Source organism: Motacilla alba, chromosome 5, assembly GCF_015832195.1.
Source record: "Motacilla alba alba isolate MOTALB_02 chromosome 5, Motacilla_alba_V1.0_pri, whole genome shotgun sequence".
Lineage (NCBI taxonomy): Eukaryota > Metazoa > Chordata > Aves > Passeriformes > Motacillidae > Motacilla > Motacilla alba.
This window is the reverse complement of record NC_052020.1, coordinates 27,901,660-27,920,747: the sequence shown is the minus strand read 5'-3', so window position 1 is coordinate 27,920,747 and position 19,088 is coordinate 27,901,660. Positions and strand designations below refer to the sequence as shown.

Sequence of the window (19,088 nt, the reverse complement as noted above, 5' to 3'; positions counted from 1 at the left end):
TCTCAGAAAGCTTTGAATGCCATCATTTTGCTGTGCATTGTAACCTCAAATATGGCCAAATTGCAAAGTCTTTGATTTTTATGCCTTTAAGGCAGGCACTTGGCAGATCTGAAAGAGTTCTTTAATAAAATAGTCTCTCTAGTCTGATGAAGAAATCAAGATTTATTTTCCTGATTTACTGTATTTTCTATTGAAAAACAGAGGGCTTCAGTTTGGCAGTGAGCCCTGTGCTTCCCAGTGGGAGAACGCAAAGCATGGACAGGCTGACCAGATCAGGAAGTGAAAAGAAACACTTAATTTCTATTAATTTCAAGATTGGAGAGAGCTACAAAATCCAGCAAGCGGCAATGGTGGCAGAACATTATTGAAACTGTCTAGCAATATCTCTGCTGCAACAACTGCAGGTCTCATGATGCTAAAAGGGGTCTGTTTCACTTCAGTGAAGAATTTACATTTCTGCTCTGTCCATTGAGTCACAAATGCTTTTTCTCTGCACCTTCCATCTCTCTAAAACAGATATCCTCACCTACCATTAAATCTTAGTGTGCACACTTCATCACTTGTCTCAGGTACCTAAGGAGCCGGGCAGGTCCTTAATTTGAGCTCTTTTTCCTTGCTCTCCTTTTGCATTATTTTTTACTGGTGTTGGTTGCCTGTTAACTCTAATACCTTTGCTTTCTTCAGAGAAATTTTACGTGTCCCCACCTCAACAGGTACTGAAAAAAACATATTATTTACATCCTGGCTGCACTGTTTATCTTCATCTGTGCCTCCACACTATCCAAAGGTGAACGCAGGAGAGTGGCCCAAGTGTTGAGCCCAGGTAATGGCTGCACAGCCAGGGCTGCTCATCCCTGGGTCCAGAGCAAGCGGGAGTTCTACACTAATGTGTAAGGTAGGCAACCTGACCTATTTGCTGGGCCTGTGAAAAATGATCTATAACAAAGTGTTCCTTCCCTGCTGGGTAATACTGCACACATCAAAGGCAATTGGACACTGTTTTGGAGAGAGGAAAGGCAACATACGCAGTTTGGTAGAGGTGGCATGAGTTTATGGGGGCCTTTCATTTCAACAGCTACATGGCCTTTTGACTGCTTAGTCTGATCAAGGTATTTTCAGAGAGGGGATTTCCTTGGTCACTGCAAATGTGGCTGAGAAGGTGTGTGTTCCTTTTCCCTTGCCTTCAGAAGTGGCTGCAGAGAGTGTCATTATAGGCTTCACTTTGTTGCCCTATAGCCTCTAAGGTGCAAGGTCCTCTATGGGGTCAGAAATTACTAGTGAATTGATGATCAGCATGGGCTCTGATATCTACAATTTATAGAGAAATCCCACTCTCAGGAGGATCTATCCCTTCTTCTGCAGGACTAACAAAATTCCTATCACAGGCTACATTAAAAAATTCCAGATTTCCCTACCCAAATACAGGTTATCTTATCCTTTGCTTCAGTGGGGTCCCAAAGAAGCAAGGTAGATCCCTTGGGTATCAGAACAGTATCAGCCCATCATGCTGGTGCTGCAGTGTCCATCATCAGAGGCTGAGATCAGAGCTGCTATGCCACTTCACAGAAACTTCCAGAGCCTGTACTTGAGACCCTGAGCTCAGGATGTACTAAGCTGGGACAAAGTAGCTTAGCAGGAGGGCACTGTCCAGTACATTTTTGCACATGTGAGAATCCTCCATCTGGGATATTCTCCCAACCACATCAGCCAAGAGTGAGCCAGCTGTAAATACTTACATTGGGCTTTAGTAGGAAAGACTAGGTTAAATTAATTAAGCTCACATCACAGAGATTCAGCATCTGCTCCAAACAAGTGATGAACCCACACTGATACCAGAGCTTCATCTGTATAATGGAAAGAGCCATAGCACCCCTTTACTTTGCAGATCATACTGAAGTCAGCAGGCATGTGGCAACTGACAGAACATGGTATTTGCTGGGGTATTTGCACATCCAGCAAAGAACTAGTCGTGTTTTTCTATCAGTGCAATAGAGAGTAGACCAAGGACACTTATGGATTAAAAATCAAATTATCTTATTTGATCATTCCCCCCCCCGTCTCTTCTCCCCAGTGTTTTAAACATTCCTTTTGTTGAACAGGAAAAAATTAGAGTAGCAAGGCAGGAGATACATTAATATAGCTGATCTACTGGAGTGAAGCCAAACCAGCAAAGCCAGGAATGTGTTTCTATAGTACTTAGCACAGTGGGGCTGCACTGGGACTCAGAAGCTCTCGTAATGCAGTGATAAATAATGGTAATAGGAACATCAGGAGATGAATACAGACTAACTGTATGACCTACAAATCTGTCAAAAATTTACATTTGCCATCAGCATACACCACATGACTGTCCTTCACAGCTTGATTCAGTGCCATGAAGCGTACACTGTTCTGCAAGGGAAAAAAACATAAGGCAGGGCAATGATCACCCTTCATCAATAGGGCTGTTTCTCCAGGATGGGCTTCCCCAATATGGGACAAATCAGCAGCAAAGTGTTTTGCTCACATTTAGAGTGCTGCATCTGTAAAAAATTGCATCTGTGGGAAATTGCATTTCTGCCCAGCAGGAAATGTCCTTACATAATCAGCTGGGGCTCTGTACAGAGACAGAACAGCTTAAGCCTTACCAAGCAATGCAGTCTTATACAGCTGTACAGCCCCAAAATAATCCTTGTTTAATGTCTGACACTTTACCAAGTCTCTCTCTATCTCTATTTTTTTTTTTTCCAAGTCATAACAAGATTTGGATTTAAGGAAGGGTAGGTTAATTTTTTTTTTTAAAGGCAAGAATTTTCTTGCCTTTGTAAATCTACTATCAGACCTGTGGTGAAATCAATATCTTCCAGATTTTAGCTCCAGGATTACTGGAGTATATTTTCCATCTATATTGTCCATCTATTCAACTCACTGTTGTTTTTCCTTCCTAAAAAGGAAAGGTGAGTGGAGAGGAACATTATATGGCTAATGACTTACTAGCCTTGGACTCTATTCTGGGCAGAATAATTGATCACTTCAAACTGATTCTCAAGTGAGTATCAAGGACACAGAAGCAGTGGCCTAAATTTTTGTGTTGCTCATGGGTTTTCTGCTTTCTCATCCATACTGGCTTTTATGGCAGATCGAATGTCTCCTCTGTCTTTGAACATTTATAAAAAAAGACACAGAAAGCTGCATTTATCCCATATTTCTCTTTCTATATGAATTTCATTTTTTAATGCACATGTTTATCTGTTTCATAGTCCTCTTTAATCAAATTTATACAGTACAATTTACAAAATTCCTAAAGCCTCCCAGTACAGAATAAGCAATCTTGCTAATAAGGTCAAGCATAGCTTATTCTTCTAACTACTCTGCATTTTTTAGTACTGGTATTTTTAAGCCTAGAACTGTGATGAAAACAGTCAAATAATTGTACAACTTTATGAAGGAAGGCAACAGCCCAATGAGAGATTAACCTAGGCTGATCCTCATAAGCAAACCATACTTACTTGAAAACCAGAGGGTTAAGAATTAAATGAAGTGTGGATACTGCAGTCATTGGGTAGTTAGTTGACAGGACATGCAATCAGAAAATCAAGTAGAGGCACAGTCAATGAGTAATTAAAAAATTATATTAATACAGATATTTTCATTTTGGAGGAAAATAGTCCATTTTGATTCTATTCAGTGTCCTCAAGGAAATCATTATTTCCTGAGCTAGCATGACACTCCTGCTCAGGGCTAAGAAATTATTGTGACAGGTGTGCACAGACAAGTAGGTCCATAAGGACTGGTCATCTGACTCTCCTCAGGGCAATATCATTAATGTTAGCTGTGCATGACAGCTTAGGGGGAAAGAAATACCTTTCAAACAGCCTACCAAAGCAATGACAGTGTGTTGCAGGAACCACTAAATAAATTTTCTGCAGTGAACTCCTCAATGAGCTTCGACTGAATAGGGATAGTACTAATCTACATGTTCACACTTGAGACCTTACACTGGCAATATTAAGTGGACCAACTAAATGAGTTTGAAAGTCTTTCACACATCAAGATCCATTAGAATTTCTCTTCTCTTTGTAGGATGAAGCAATGATGTTTCCTCACTCAGCATTCATTTAAGCTCTCAGTATGCACACTGTTATACTGATACCACACAATGCTGGCCACCTTCCATCACTGCAGTGTCCTGGAAGATGAGGCCTGGCATGGAAAGCTGTCTGGATGGGGAACAGAACCATTTTTGTAACAAAATTTGAAAGATGAGAACCTCACGTAAACTGCGAGGCTGATGCTACTGGGATCACACACAGATGGTAAGTCTGTGACCACACTGCCTGAGGCTTTGTGCTCACCAGACCTCACAATTTTTTTTGTAGGAAATCTGGGAATGCACATCCTCAGGAAAACCCCATATGCTGCAGGACAAATGTTGGAGATACAGCAAGAAGCATTCCTCTTTCATAATTTTTCCTCCTTTTTCTTGTAAGCAAATCACCCATATATGCGGTAAATGAGCTTAACGATCTCCACGCAGCGTTTACTCAAATGGTTTCATTTGAGCACTTCTTTAGATACAAGTATCCCCATGCTCAGAAATGGATCTGTCTCTAGGATGAAGTGAGCCATCTGCTTAGCTGGGCACTGCAGCTCCCTCAGCATATTAGGAGAGAGAGAGAGATAAGCAAGCAGAATAATTACATCCAACTGGAAAAGCAAGAACAAATGCATTTACACTGAAATTTGACCCAGGCCCTGCAGTTTACCCTTCAGTCTCAATAACAGCACAGGCATGTTAAAGGTCAGGACCATAAAACACCTTTGTCTCACCTCTCTTCCAAGGATAGCACAGCTATCCGAGCTGCAGGGTCTGCCAGTCTGCTGACAGAGTGGCTGAGTGCTCTCTTAGGGGACAGTACCATTTACTGTATCGTCAGCCACACTTCCTGAAATAGCCTGTTTCTCCTCAGAGGCCGTTCTAATCACCATCAACAACTTGCAGGAACTTTTGAGACCAGACAGGAAAACAGCACAAACTCTCTCTTTGACATCAGCCCAATCAAGTATATCTAGCACAGCAAGAGCCTGCCGAGAGGGCAGGGTTTGGTACCCCTCAGGAAGGACAAAGTTAGTAGGCATTGAACTGTTACCTTAGTGAAGACTGTGCCATGACATAAGACAATGAAAATGGATGGGATATGCAAGACAATCCTTGTAAACCCTGTTTTTCAAAGACATTGCCAAACTAGGAACTTTCCAGACAACTCTGCTTGTTGTGAGATCTTAACTCCTTCGCACACTGCCAGATCAGAAATTAAAAAAGCAGACACTTCTCTAGCAGGTCTGCTCGCTCTGTAAAATTACTGCCCCTAGTTTTCCTCTTGCAGTTCAGCAGAAGTTGGGAATAGTTGTGTCTCGCACAGCTATTCTAAAACAATTAGAAGCACAAGCATTTCCATTTGCTCCCATGTGTCATTTTTAATCTCATAAAAAAAGAATAAGCCACAAAACTAAGAGAGAGATAGTTTTTCCAGCTTAGAGGTAATTAGATGCACTTTTGAAGTGTGCCTTTATGATACCATGGAAGAATTCAACTGTATGAGTTACAGCTGTATGTGCAAGTTGAACCCATGGGTGCTGGTGTGAGCTCTTCAGGTAATGGGCAAGTAATGATAAATATGCACTTATCTTGGAATGTACTTGCAATCACTGCTTGATCCTGAAGATGAAAGCATGGTGTAAAGACTAGGCAACGGTCCTGATGTGGAAACACAAACTGAGCATGCTTTACTACTGGTGACCTTTTGGATGGCGTTTCTCTTCGGAGTACCAGCAATTCAAAGTTCATGGGGAGTCAGTGCATTTTAGGATTCTTTTTTGTGTTGTTCAGCAATTCAGTTTCCAGTTAACTCACATACTGTGTCATTAGACTGAAACCCAAGTGACTTACTTTGTACTCCTGGACAGATCTGAACACCAAGTGTCACCTGGCCACTCTTGGAGTTAAGTGATCTTTACTAACATTGAACTATGTGCCATTTACCTGGGCAGTAGGAGGATGCCAGACATGAACAGACTTGCAGTAACTGCTTCTATTAAGTCCCTTATTCCCCACTAATGCTGCTCAATATGCAGCCTTTCAGCATTATGGGAATGAATGCCTTCACCTCCATGGAGGATTGGAACAGGCACCCTGCCAGGCTGGTGGAACAGCTGATGTGCAGTAACTTGAGCCCGTAATGCTGTGGTGTAGCATTAGGCAGTTCTGTAGGTTTTCCTGGGGCAGTAGCAACTGACAGTGGAGTGAGGGTCTGCTTCCTTAGGGTCTCAAAAAGCATCGTTCTCAAGTCAGATATAGATCACTGCTAACTCAAAAACCTCACACCACACCTCTTTGCCCAGTGTAGATGTGCCTCCAGAATCAGGACAGCTCTGGATGCTGGAAGATAAGATAGAGGAAGAATGAGGGCTGAAAGATATAGGAGTGCCTATTATGTGGTTCTCAATATCCATCTGATAAGCAAGATCTGGATGTGATTTTTTCCAGATCTATTCTTTTCACACACAACAGAGGAATCAACCTTGCTGCTTTTTTTTTTGTCCAGCCTGAGTAAAGTGCAAGAGCTACCTGGACACTGGAGTTCACTTGAGAGATTATAGCTGTAACCTGTAGATGGGATGTCAACAGCTGATTTTAAGAGGTTAAAAGTGTTTTTCAAACTTTTTTTTTTGCAGCATTTCCTTCCAGTATGACTGTTCTGCAAATCAGAGTACTCACTTTTAATTAAAGTACAAAAAGAAACATTGGGAATTATGTTAAATTGTTGTGATTTGACCTGTCCTGGGTTCATGGGTAAACCTCTTAGTAAGCAATTTGTTACTGCATTTATAAAAAAGAAGGAAAGAATCCAGAATGCTAAAACCAGAATTTGCAACAGTTGTTTTAATTCTGAACAGCTGCTCTGTTTAACCATCCACGTCTTAGTATTGTCAGCAAGCATTTTTTGTGACAAAGATGCTGCTCATATATACACACGTGCAACGGCTTGCCACGGAGACTCTCTTATTTGCCTGCAAACATTTCTGTGGGCTATTCTTCCTTGATTGTATACTATTCCTGGGAGATTCATTGTAGTCCTGATTAACCATTCTCAACCAGGTGGTCAGCAGGCATCAAACAGCTGCAGGATGAACTTACTCAACACAGAATGCAGACTGTGGAAGAAGACATGCACAATACTCGCCAAGTGTGTTGCATTTGATGGACATTTGTAAACAAAGGATCTCATATTTAAAAAGGAATTTTTTACTGCAACAAATGATATAGAGAGATCAAAGAAGTGTGTACCAAGGTGTTATCTTCTGTTAAATGTGATTTTATTTCCCTTTCCTCTCTTCCTTGGATATAACTACGTAAGACAATTTCCCCAACAAAGGATTTCAGAGGCTTCTCTGTTTTTGTTCTCCTGGCCTTTCAGAAGTTCTTTCTTTTCATTTCCCTGTATGTGGACATAAAAGGCTATGCTGCAGAGCTTTACATACAGTTTGGAAATAAATAATGGATGATTGAGTAAGCTGGTGACAGACTGTAGCAGCAGCAGCAGCTGTGTATGCTGGAAGCTTGCTGCTGTTTGGGAATTCTGCAGTTGAATTAAGGCAATGAGGGATCTCTTCTGTTCACAGGGGATTGACACCATTTTCATCACAATAGGAAATAGGTGAGGCTTGTGCTTTGGCAGGAAGGATTTGATGAAACAACTCTCACATAGTCAACAGTCCCATCAACATGAATAAATGCACAAGAACTGGACTGAGGCCTTAAATGCTGTACTGCTTTTCAAACTGATGCCTGGTTTTCACTATATATAAACTTGCTTCCTCATAGCAGCCTTTAGAGTTCCAATTTATAAAAAGCTCACCTAACAGCATAAATGCTACAGTGGATTGACATATATCTAGAAGAATCATAGAATGGTTTGAGTTGGAAGGAATCTTAAAGATCACCATGTTCCAACCTACCTACCATGGGCATGGACAACTTCCACTAGTCCAAGTTGCTCAAAGCCCCATCCAGCTTGGCCTTGAACACTCCAAGGGATGTGTTCTCTAGAAGTTTCTCTGGGCAACCTGTTCTTGTGCCTCACCCCCCTCATCAAAGACAAATGTCTTCTTTATATCAAATAAATCTACCCTCTTTCAGTTTGAAGCCATCCCCCCATGTCATAACACTACCTGCCCTTGTTAAAAGTCCCTCTCCAACTCTCTTCTAGCCCCCTTTAGGTACTGAAAGGCTACAATAAGGTCCCCCTCTCCAAGCCTTCTTTTCTCCAGGCTGAACAACCCCAACTCCCTCCGTCTGCTTTTGTAAGAAAAATTCTCCAGCCCTTCAATGCCCCACCAGAGCCCAAGTGCCCAGCCTCCTCAACTGTCTCAAGAGCCTTTCCAATTTTCTTGCAGCAGTATCCTGAAATGCAGAGAATCTGTTCCATATGCCTGTAAATTAATTGTCTTATGTGCAGGCAGAAACAATTGTACCTGGAGGAAGGCTGGGACAGCTCACAGATATGTAAGATCCAGTGTTTTTCACAATATTTACCATTTCCCCCACGTCTTCCAGCCAAGAATAGAACTCCAAAAAGACAATTTTCTTCAGGTAACCTGTGAACAGGAAATTATAGTTTAGTGAGTCACAGATCCTAAAATACCCTATGAAGCATGTGACCTCTGCATAATACTACTATTAATAATAATTAAGCAATGCAAGTGTATGCTTTTGGAACATGCTAAGGAAAGCTCAGTGCGGAGGAGGAGAGACAGGCACACTCAGGCAGTTTTGGATACTCACAGCACCTGGGGGCATCCAGATAGACAGGTACACCCCATCTATTACAGAATGGGAGAGATAAGCATGTTCTGCTTCTATGGTCAGAAAATCCCTCACCGTTGGGCTAAAGACAGGCACAATAGCTAATATTGACCAACATCATGACCTCATCTCATGGCACACAGGTAATGACTGCAAACTGCCTTAATTTTATCTGAATGAATGTGTGCTTTACTTCACAGTTCAGCGCATCAATACAGTATAATAGACTTACTCCTTCTGATGCTTTCAGGTTCCTGTCATATTTTCAAGCTGAATATCACTAAAGGTGTTGACCACTGGCAAGCCTGCATGAGGAGTCTAGTGGGCCTGAGAGAGCTGAAATCTAGACCTGAACATCACATCATATGTTAAATTAAATGTGAGATATCTCAAGCACAATTCTTGTCTGACTTGGAAAGGTGACAGCTTCTCATGTTTTCCTTCAAGCACCACATTCCTCTTCAAAAACAGACAAACAAACAAAAGCAGTCCCTTATGCTGTGGTCAGTGTGGTGACCCTATGTCTGGTGTGATGTCTCCTAAATATTTTAGTACAGCCAACTCTATTTAAGTCCTCTCCAGGAAGAAGGTTCTGGTGGACTAAACTGACCTTTGCCAGTCATCCTGCACATCTTATGGCAGGTTTGAATTCTCTGGCTGAGAGATCCAGCTCTCAGCTGAGGGATACTCTTTGCTATCAACAAAGGGTCTAAGTTGGCCAATAAACAGCAATCATTCAGACATTTCTGTTATGGTCTGTTTTGGGATTTACAAGGTTGTGGCATTCATCCTTATAGGCACTAGCCATGTCAGGAAGAGAGTTTGGACATTTCTGGAAGAACTACAAGGTGGAAAACTCATTTGAGTGCTTAGGCAGAATTTGGGACTAAGCCACAGTTTGGTATATTCAGTATAGTTCATAATGCAAGGACCACCCAGTTTTATCACTATTTTGTGACCATTTCTGACCAGGTCTGCACCTATAATGCCAGTGGCCACTGCCAAGTTCTTCCGTAAGAAAACTTACACTTTGCATAGCTTGTTTCTGACTACCACTGTTGATCTATAACCAAAGGAAGAAATCACAAAGAGCCCTTAAGCAGAGGGGGTGGGAGAGGAGAAAAAGTCACTTATGTCTCAGTGCCCCCTATGCCATGTAACTCCACAGGCTCAGGCAAATGCTGAAAAAGGGAAGCACCTTCTCCCAATGTCATTTTACTACATCACTCTCCAAGAAAACAGTTCCTTCTTCGATAGCTTCTGCAGCTGCTCAGATCTCAGCAATTAATCCTCTGTGGCAATCTCCTTTCCTCTGGCAAAGTCAGCGTTCCAGCACAAGAGATATATGTTGTCCTCGTGAATTCTCCCAAGCAGCAATCAATAATGGTACAATGAAACCTCTGAAATTACTTAAACCTACTTTGTGTAATATGACTAGCAGACAGATTAAAACAATGTCCCAACAGGAATTTTCCTTCCTTAATATTTAGGTTCCACACATCAATTCCACTCTAGCTACTGTGACTAATATCCACCACCGCCACACCCGCCCCCCAGGATTTCCTGATTTTAGATCACATGTACTTTGAGCAAGATTTGTAAGTAATTTATCTCACTCTTGGGCTTGAGGTACCTGAAAATGCTGAGTATCCATTTCATAAAGTAAGATTTCTTGAAGATGTAGCTAGTAGGGCACCTGGAAATGAAAGCACTTGAAATCAAGTAATCGTTGCTCAATAACTTAGCTATAATTTCTCTTGTGAAAGCATTTTCAAATTTGTACTTCTGTCACAATCAGCATGATGCTATTTGCTTCTCCTTGTGGCTCTGGCTTTTAGATTCAAGTGAGTAGATGAGTGTCTGTCCCACACTGTGACCACAACCTCAACAAGATCCAGAAACATAGCAGCAGAGACCAACATTACTAATGCAAAAAGCACAACTCATTTGCCCTGCTAACAAGGACTTATCCAGGCACCAGTCCCAGACCTGCATTAATACCTTTACATGGAGCTATGCCACACATTTATCCTAGTTTGCCCAGCACTGCAACACCACATGCCACCACAGTAGGCTGTACATACCCCAAAGAGAAACTCAAGTCTCCATTCTAAAATGTTCTCATGGTTGTAGAGAGAAGCTTGAAAACATTGCACCACAGCTGCAGCCTTACTATGTAAGAGTTGCATGGGTAATGAAAAGATGCATCCCAATATATTATTGTGAAAAAAAAAAATCATTGTGTTTTTTTTCATCCATCCTCTAGTTTCTAAGTCTGTGATAAGACCTACAAAATATCGTGGCACAACAATGCACCTAAATACATCCAACTGCTCTAATATTCAATGCAGACATGGTGTTAGGCCTAACAAAACAATGCCTAATGCTCCACACAGTTTTTCTGCTGCTGGTCTGCAGCAGGAGAGTCACTCCCCACTGATAACCCCAAACCAGGACATGTTCTAGGCATCAGTGAACATTGACCCATTTTTCAGCAGCACATAGGAAAATCTGTTTCAGGGAAATCAAAGTCCCTGAGTTACTGGCGCCAGGGCAGTTATTGGTCCTTGGCTTCTGCTGCCCTGATGCAGAGCACACAGGAGATTTCATGGTCTGGCACTTCTTTGCACAGTGATACGGAGTATACACACCAAAACATTTCGAGGGACCATGAACAGGTGTTGATGGTGGATGGCCACTGGTGGGTTCTGGGAGAGGATCCGGGAAACTGGGATGAGGAGGCGAATGGAGGAGATGGAATCCCAGCCTGCCGACAAGGAGGCGAGACCCTCAGGTACGGGAGGGAAAGGCACAGGGGAGCAGAGGGGACCCGGCTGTGGGGGCTGGAGTGAACTCAGTCTCAGGGAGAGCAGGACGGCGGGCGGGGGTCTGTGGGGTCAGCCAGTCCGGGGAGCTGAGGGTCCCGGCGTAGACTGCCCCTTGCCGGGCCGGCGCGGTGAGCGGAGCCGGCGCATTCCCACTCCCGGGGCTCGCCCCCTCCGCCCCGCGCTGCGCTGGGCGGGGGTCGCAGCGGAGCGGGGGGCGGCGGTGCCCGCGGCGGGCGGCGGGGGCGGGCGGAGGCGGGCGCCCCGCGGGCGGCGGGGCGAGGGAGGAGGAGCGGCGGCCGCCGGAGGATGGGAGCGAGCGGCGGAGCCGCGGAGCGGCGCGGGGGCAAGGCCGGGAGCGCGGCGGCGGGCGCCGCGGCATCGCCCGCGTAGGGCGGCGCGGGAGCCGGGCGGTGCCGCGGCCATGGAAAGGGCGAGCCCGGCTGCAGGCAAGCTGAACGCCGGCGGCCGCGGGGCGGGCGATGGGCACGGCCCCACCGGCGGTGCCCAGCCGCGGGCGGCGGCGGCGGGCAGCGCCGAGCCGGGCGAGCTCATCGGACGGGCGCTGGATTTCAAGAGCGAAGGGGCGCAGTGCTACAAGGACAAGAAATTCCGGGAGGCCATCGGCAAGTACCACCGCGCCCTGCTGGAGCTGAAGGCGCTGCTGCTGCTGCTGAGCCAGGAGCCGGCCGGGCAGCGCCCTCCCGCCGCCGCCGCCGCGGCGGGGCTGAGCGAAGAGCAGCGGCAGGCGGTGGAGGCCATCGAGGTCGACTGCTACAACAGCCTGGCAGGTCAGCGGGGCCGCGGGCGGGGGGCGGCGGGTCCCCACCTGCGCCGCGCACACCTCCCTCCCCCTCCGCACAGCAGCGCTGCCGCCCCGCTCCGCTCGCCGCATCTCCTTCCCTTCCGCTGGCTTCCATTTTCGCGTTCGCGCTCCCGCTGGGCACAGCCGTGTTGCTCTGGGCAGCGCTGGGGAGGGGGCGCACGGCCGCTTCTGGCGCTCGGGCTCGCCGCGACCCCCAGCCCTTCTCCCGGGCGGCTCCATCCGCCCGCCCCGATGAATCCGTGCCCTCCTCCCCCGGGAGACAGGTGGCCGGGCGGCGGTGCGTGCGTGGGGCGCTCCGGCTGACAGAAATCGTGGTTCGTGAAATGGCCAAGATTGCCTGCTGCGCTGTACCCTCAGCCCGCGATGTCCTTCAGTCCCTTCGCCACAGCTCCGGCTCTGGAGCCCGTAATTTATGGTATTACAGAGAGACGGGCTCCAACCACATTTGATGTAGGGAAGGGGAAGGGTTTGGGCGCAACTGCAATACCTTCAAATAGTTCTACCGGATACAAAAAGAATGTTTTGGCTTCCTAGCACTGAAAGTTGAAAGCCAATACAGTCTTGGCTTTTCACTAGCTTCCAGTCATCACTGTGGTCAGTAGACATTTGATCATGCTTCCCTTTGCTCCTTGCCATCTGTTTAGAAGTGCTGCAGGAAGATGGAGAGGAGTGGTGGGGGATTTAACTACTTTGTAGTCTGATTCTGAAGTCCTTACAGAAACAGAACTCCTGTTGACTTCAAGAAGCTTTATCCAAACAAGTGCAGGATCAGATGTTATTTTTGGTCCCCAGCAGCACATAGTTTTTTTCTTTCCAAACCTGAAAGCATCTCTACAACAAAAACTTGTGCTTAGGTACATACTGGGAAGAGAGCATTCATAACTTGGACAAGATACACAAAATAACAGCATTAAAAAAGCTCTGCTGTTTTCCAGAAGAATGAAGGGTCACTCGTGACCCTTTATATCTTTTGGGGTAAAAAATGGTGCAAATCAGGATGTTAGCTTTTGGCTTTCTAGACAGCGTTCGTTAGCTTTGTTTCCTGTTCTTTAGTGCTGGAGAAGATGCAGTATAAAGTGAATGGTTTGAAACACCGAGCCAGCATCCTCTCATCATAATGCATGCCAATCTCTTACATTCAACATGCCTTTTGGAATGTAATGGGGAGCACGATTTAGCTCCTTTTCATCATGTTTCCAAATACTCTTCCTTCAAAAGCGTATTGAAATCTCGTAGGTAGAGAGGCAAGGGAGATTTCAGAGTGATACCATAATTGCACAGATGTAATTTTGTCTCTCTACAAATTTCGGTTCACAGGTTTGTTAAAATCCATTGATTGTATTTGGCAAGGATCATTTAGATTGACAGGGTTACACAAAGAGCCCATAATACTCTGAACAATATAGCTTAGTGAGTTCCTGGGCTTGAAAAAGGGCTCACAGGCACTATCTCTGTTAGATACAAATGAGACATGGTAGGTAGAAGGTAAATGAAGTGGGAGAGAGAAATGGAATTTGCTTCTGTGGCGCTTTCTGCCAGTACACAAGTTCCACTTGCTAGAAATGTCTTGGCTCCTGCTGTTGGAGTAGTCCTGTGTCATTGTCACTATCCAGCTCACTTTTTTACAAAGTTTCATGTTTGTGCAAAGAATTTTTGTCACTGTTGGTTGTATCTGATCTTGTCAGCAGAAGCAATTGGTGTGAGAAACATTCTCCATCTTTATCCTAGATATGAACAGATTTTTTCCTAAATTTAACCACTATGAACACAGGAGGAGGTGAGTATAATTAACCCTGGACTTACAAGCAGTACTTCTCCTGGAATAACCTCACAGCAGGTCAAGCTGTCATTTTGCACAGGCGGTTGTCACATGTTTTCAGTAGATGGCATGCACAGAGCAGAGAACAGCATTTGTCTCAGAAATGCATAGCTTCATGTGTGTCTGCTGAGCTATCTGCAAGCAATTTTAAAGAAATGCCCTGCATGCTGGAGAGGGGAGTGTGCAGTTAAACTGGAATTGCAGTGTTTTTATTCCTAGCCCAGTCACAGAGCTCCCATTCTAGCAGGAGGATCAGTGAATTCACATTGAAAGAGAAAGGAAGAGAGGAGAGGGAGTTTCCTCAGAAATGTAACAATAATTAGTATATATTTCTAATAGCAGCTTCAAGATGTGCAGCAGTGAGACTTCATTTTCTAAGTGTGATGCAGCAGAAGATACCAGTTTATTTACACTGTGGGCTCTAGCAGAGGCACTGGCACATACTGTTACAGCTGAAATCAGTGTTACTTGACTTGGGGAGTAGAGGAGATGCAGGGAGTTTTGCTTCTGAGCACTGCTGGCTGCCTAGAGCTGTTTCTAAAATAAATAAATCTGTATAGTGCAGAACGCATAACAGCAGTACATGTTAACTCCGGAGAAGGCAGCTTTCACTTAGCTCTGAAGTATAGCCGGTAGCATTACCAGCTGTCATCTGAGCGTCCTTATTATCAAGTTCTTTTAGCACCTCCACTTACTCTCTAAGCCTGGCATTTGAGAAGCCCACCTTGCTTTTGCACTGTTGTTTTTCATGTGGGCACCACACATCCACCTGTCAGAGATGCTTTGCATCACAGCTACAGATGCACACACACATTGACTTGTTTAGATGCAGCATGAGAGTCAGAGGAGAGCATCAACTATAGGTAAATATACACATAGGTGAGAAATAAACCCAGAGGGTTTTGTGTGATCTCATGGGTAAAGGCTGGGGTTGTTAGTTTGGTTTTGTTCTTAAAATTTTTTAAAATCAATTGCATGAGTAGGCATGTGTGGGCAAATACTAAATGGTTTTCAGTGCCTGTCATTTCCTGCTGAAGGTAAATTTAGGCAGAGGTGTGCACACAGATTCTTGTTTAGGTCCACTTGTTTTGTAGAGCACCTTCAACAGGCAATTCTACTGTAAGATGGGGTTGCCAGCTCACATATTTATTAAAAGCCCCCCAATATTTGGTGTGTTTTCCAAGGTCTGCTGTTGTAGAGCTGCGTGGCACATCCACAGCCTAAACTATTTAGCCCATTTCAAAGGATCCCAGATTTGCTGGGTCTTAAGTTCTTGTGATTTTTAAAAAATTACTATTTTAAATCAGTCAAGGATTTTCAGAACTTGCCATTGGCAGAGCTGCTCATGTTTATTTCACTAAGCTGCTAGCTGGGCTTCATTTTAAGCTCCAAGGGTTTTGCCTTAAAGGGACTGCCCTTCACAACTGTGCTGCTGCGTTCTTGCATGGGCCTGCCAATACCCCATCATTTTACCACAAGTCATTCTGATGGATGTCACCAGAGGCAAAAGCAGCAGCATGGCCAAGGCTCCCAGAAATTGCTAGGGTAGGCAAAGACAAAAGCCTACCAGCAGCATAGAGCCTTGCGGAATGAATGCAGGGTTGTAACGCAAACAGTCCTTTCTTTATGACTCACTGGCGGTCTCTGACCTTGAGGAAGTCATTTGACCTCTTTTAGCCTCTCTCAGCCCTATTGAAAAATGAAGAACAAGGACCACGATCTCATCCTGATGGTGCATTCAGCTGAGTTTTCTAGAAGTTACTGGTTTGTGTTCTTTTAAAAAACAGATGGATGTACAAAGAATGCTTGTGGAAAAGTAAACTGGCCAAATACACTTCAGGTCTTGATCTCCCTTCCACTCGTACAGCATATTTGATCTAGAAGAAGCTCAAATGCTTTAGGTACTGCATGCAGACGGGGGTAATTTATCAACTACAAATGCAACCATTAAATGCAATGATTATTTTATGCCACCATTACTGCCTAAAAGTTTACAGGATTAAAAGCACTATGTCTACTCTGCAGAGAGAAACAAGTCCTAGTCATTCCAAAGCAGCAAAATGCTAAGGGTAAGCACAGTTTTAAGCTTTTCTGGTGAAGGAATGTTGCAGTGTGATAAGCAAACCTCTGTTGATTTTCCTAAGCATGCAGAAATTCTAGAGCTAATTCTGGCAGGAGAAACAGGACCAGAGAGAGATCTGGGGATGATGAATGGCACTGGGGGATCTGGTTGCTAATCCTCCCTCTCTGTGCTAACCAGCTGTATTATCTTCACCAAATCTTTCGTAAACTTCAGTTTATCCATCTGCATTTTTGAGTGCTGTAAAGCTGTTAATGAATGTAAAGTAGACATAGAGTGCTTATATTCCCATTCAGGTACCTGTAGTTTACTATAGGAGTCTTGGCAGAAGGGCACAACTGCTTGGACAGAGTATTAAAAATTTAGCTTTCCTAGTACATCTCAGTCTGGAAAATTATGTTTGGCTTCTTACACTGGCATAAATTTGCACTGGTATCATTCCAATGGCTATGTGAAGGTCATAGTGACAGTCCCACAGAACATGATGTGTCCAGCAGCATAGGAACGTTTTAGCATCCTCAAGCTGGGGTGTAGGTACTACTTCCAATTAACGCCAGTTGCATGGTCTTCTGTGAGTAGTTCCAGTGAGAAATCCAAATACAAATACTTATAATATGTAATCCAAGTAAAAATGTAACTAAACTTGAGAAAAGCTGGTAAAACTTTCCACTGACCACCCACTAGGAGACGTCAAAAGGAGTTTCTGCTAAAAGCCCATCCAAGTATATAGCCGTTAGCAAGTACAGACTCTACCAGGACACATGGTGCTGTGGGTGTTAAAGCAGTCTTGGATTGTTGCTTGATGTGATGGGTTTTTTTAATGTACTGCATCAACAAAAACACCCTCTATAAGGATGCCATACAGTGGGAAAGAGGGGCAGCAGCAAACAGTGCAGCAGGATGTGGTCTGCATTTCCACTTCTTGGCAGGGGGTGTTTCCTGACACTCTTGTTTTAGATACATCTGACCAGCCTGAAATGCTTGGAAACTCCTTGTTTTACAGGACTGATGCAATTACAGCTCCAGGGAGGTACAACTGCAGCAGAGAATACACACCAATGACTGTGTGTGGTTTTTTAGTGATAGGCCCAAACTCTGACATGTACTTAAGAAAGATGTGGAATTTAAAGCTATTGTGATGAATTGCTCTTTAGAAATAATCAATATTTACCTATTCCTTTTTATTTAGGATAACAAAGATCTCCCCTGTCCATGGAGTTTCTTGTGCATTGAAAGGGTGGGATGGAAATACATCCAGATGCCAGGGGGGCGTGAGAGAGGGAAGAGAAAGGATAGCAAGCTGCCACCAACCTTGGTTTAAGTGATATGTGTCTGAGACCATCTCTTGCTGAGGCAAAAGATGTGTTTTTCTCCATATATGTCACTATTCATCCCAAGCCTTTTTAAAACTTAAGGCTCTGTGGGTTGCAGGTTTTTTGCAGCCATTTCTACCACAAGTTTAATTCCCTTTGCATGAGGAGAAGCCTATTCCAGCTGACTTTGTCAGCATTTGCCTGAAACAAAGAACTGAGAAGGTATAGATCCCCTGGCCAGACTGTCCAGAGGAGCTGCAGTCTTGATCACCTGAGATCCCTCAAAGTTTAGCAACAGCTTACTATGGGAGGTGAAGCAGAAGATACTGAAAATCACAAAGCTCTCCAAGAACAGAGTGGTTAATTTGTTTACCTAAGAGTACTGCTTGTTTTCCACCATGAGAACCCTGCTGTTTTCTGAGTTCTGTAGTAGCACATCCTTCCAGCATTACTCCATCATCTTCTGAAATGTTGTCCTAGAGTTTCCTTCAGCAAGAGTTATGCAATGAGTCACAGCCTCTTACACCTCCACAGGTTTCTATCAGTGCTGAAGATGGTTCAGCTGGTTCAGTGAAACCTAGTGTTAAAGCTGGGTCCCAGTCAATTGGTAAATACACCCATGAGCTTCATAGTTACCACCTTTTCTGGGAGCTGGGCCACTTCTGAATGGTTCAGCAGGTGGAACATCCTTCTCTTCTTGCTGTTCACTTGGGCTTAGGCCCAGAAATGTCTAACACAGCTCCAGGCCTCTTTCTCCAGCCTTTCTCTTTGAACTGCTTATCAGTTCAGCAGCACATCCCAAGTTCCTTGTCACTGTCCTCTGGCATTGCTACAGATATTCCAAAAATGGAAGATCATCAGGAGTTCACAGATTAGGATTTTAAGATGGTAAAGGAGCTGCTGTGATGAAAGGAATGGTAAAAATAAACCGTGTAAATAAAAGGGGAGGTCTAAATGTTGCCAGCTTCTTGACATTGTGTTATGTCTCAGAAAGTAACATACAAAGGACTGTGAAATGGAGGAAACAAAATGAAGAAAGGGAGAAAATACTTTAAACATTTTTGAGAAAAATTACTGGCTATTTATTTGTTCTCTTGCTTCATGGATGAGAAATTGATAGGGAGGGAAGACAACTGCTATTAATTCTTGTTTCAGCTTATTCAGATGACCATACCAGTGACTAATATTGAGGGTTAAAAATGCTTTGAAAAAAAGTCAGAATTAACTATCATTAACTAGAGTGGTGTTACTAATGGCTGCTCAGGAATCTCTCTCCTTTTGTTCATTTCTGCACTGCATCTTGGATGGGAAACAGTAGGCTCAGGACATTGATGGATGAATGCAGGTAAATCTTGTGGTGCCATGGAGTGCTACTATTCT

At 44.2% G+C, this 19,088-nt stretch overlaps 1 protein-coding gene across 1 annotated transcript in view; it reads left to right on the top strand.

Moving 5' to 3' along the window:
* The first annotated feature begins 11,965 nt into the window (after nucleotides 1-11,965).
* The window catches only part of TTC9 (tetratricopeptide repeat domain 9), a 38,897-nt gene continuing 31,774 nt past the window's right edge, over nucleotides 11,966-19,088 (top strand). The window contains exon 1 of the mRNA XM_038138735.1: nucleotides 11,966-12,461. Coding sequence (XP_037994663.1) covers nucleotides 12,095-12,461 — 367 coding nt within the window. The 5' untranslated portion in view covers nucleotides 11,966-12,094. The remainder of the gene's footprint in view (nucleotides 12,462-19,088) is intronic.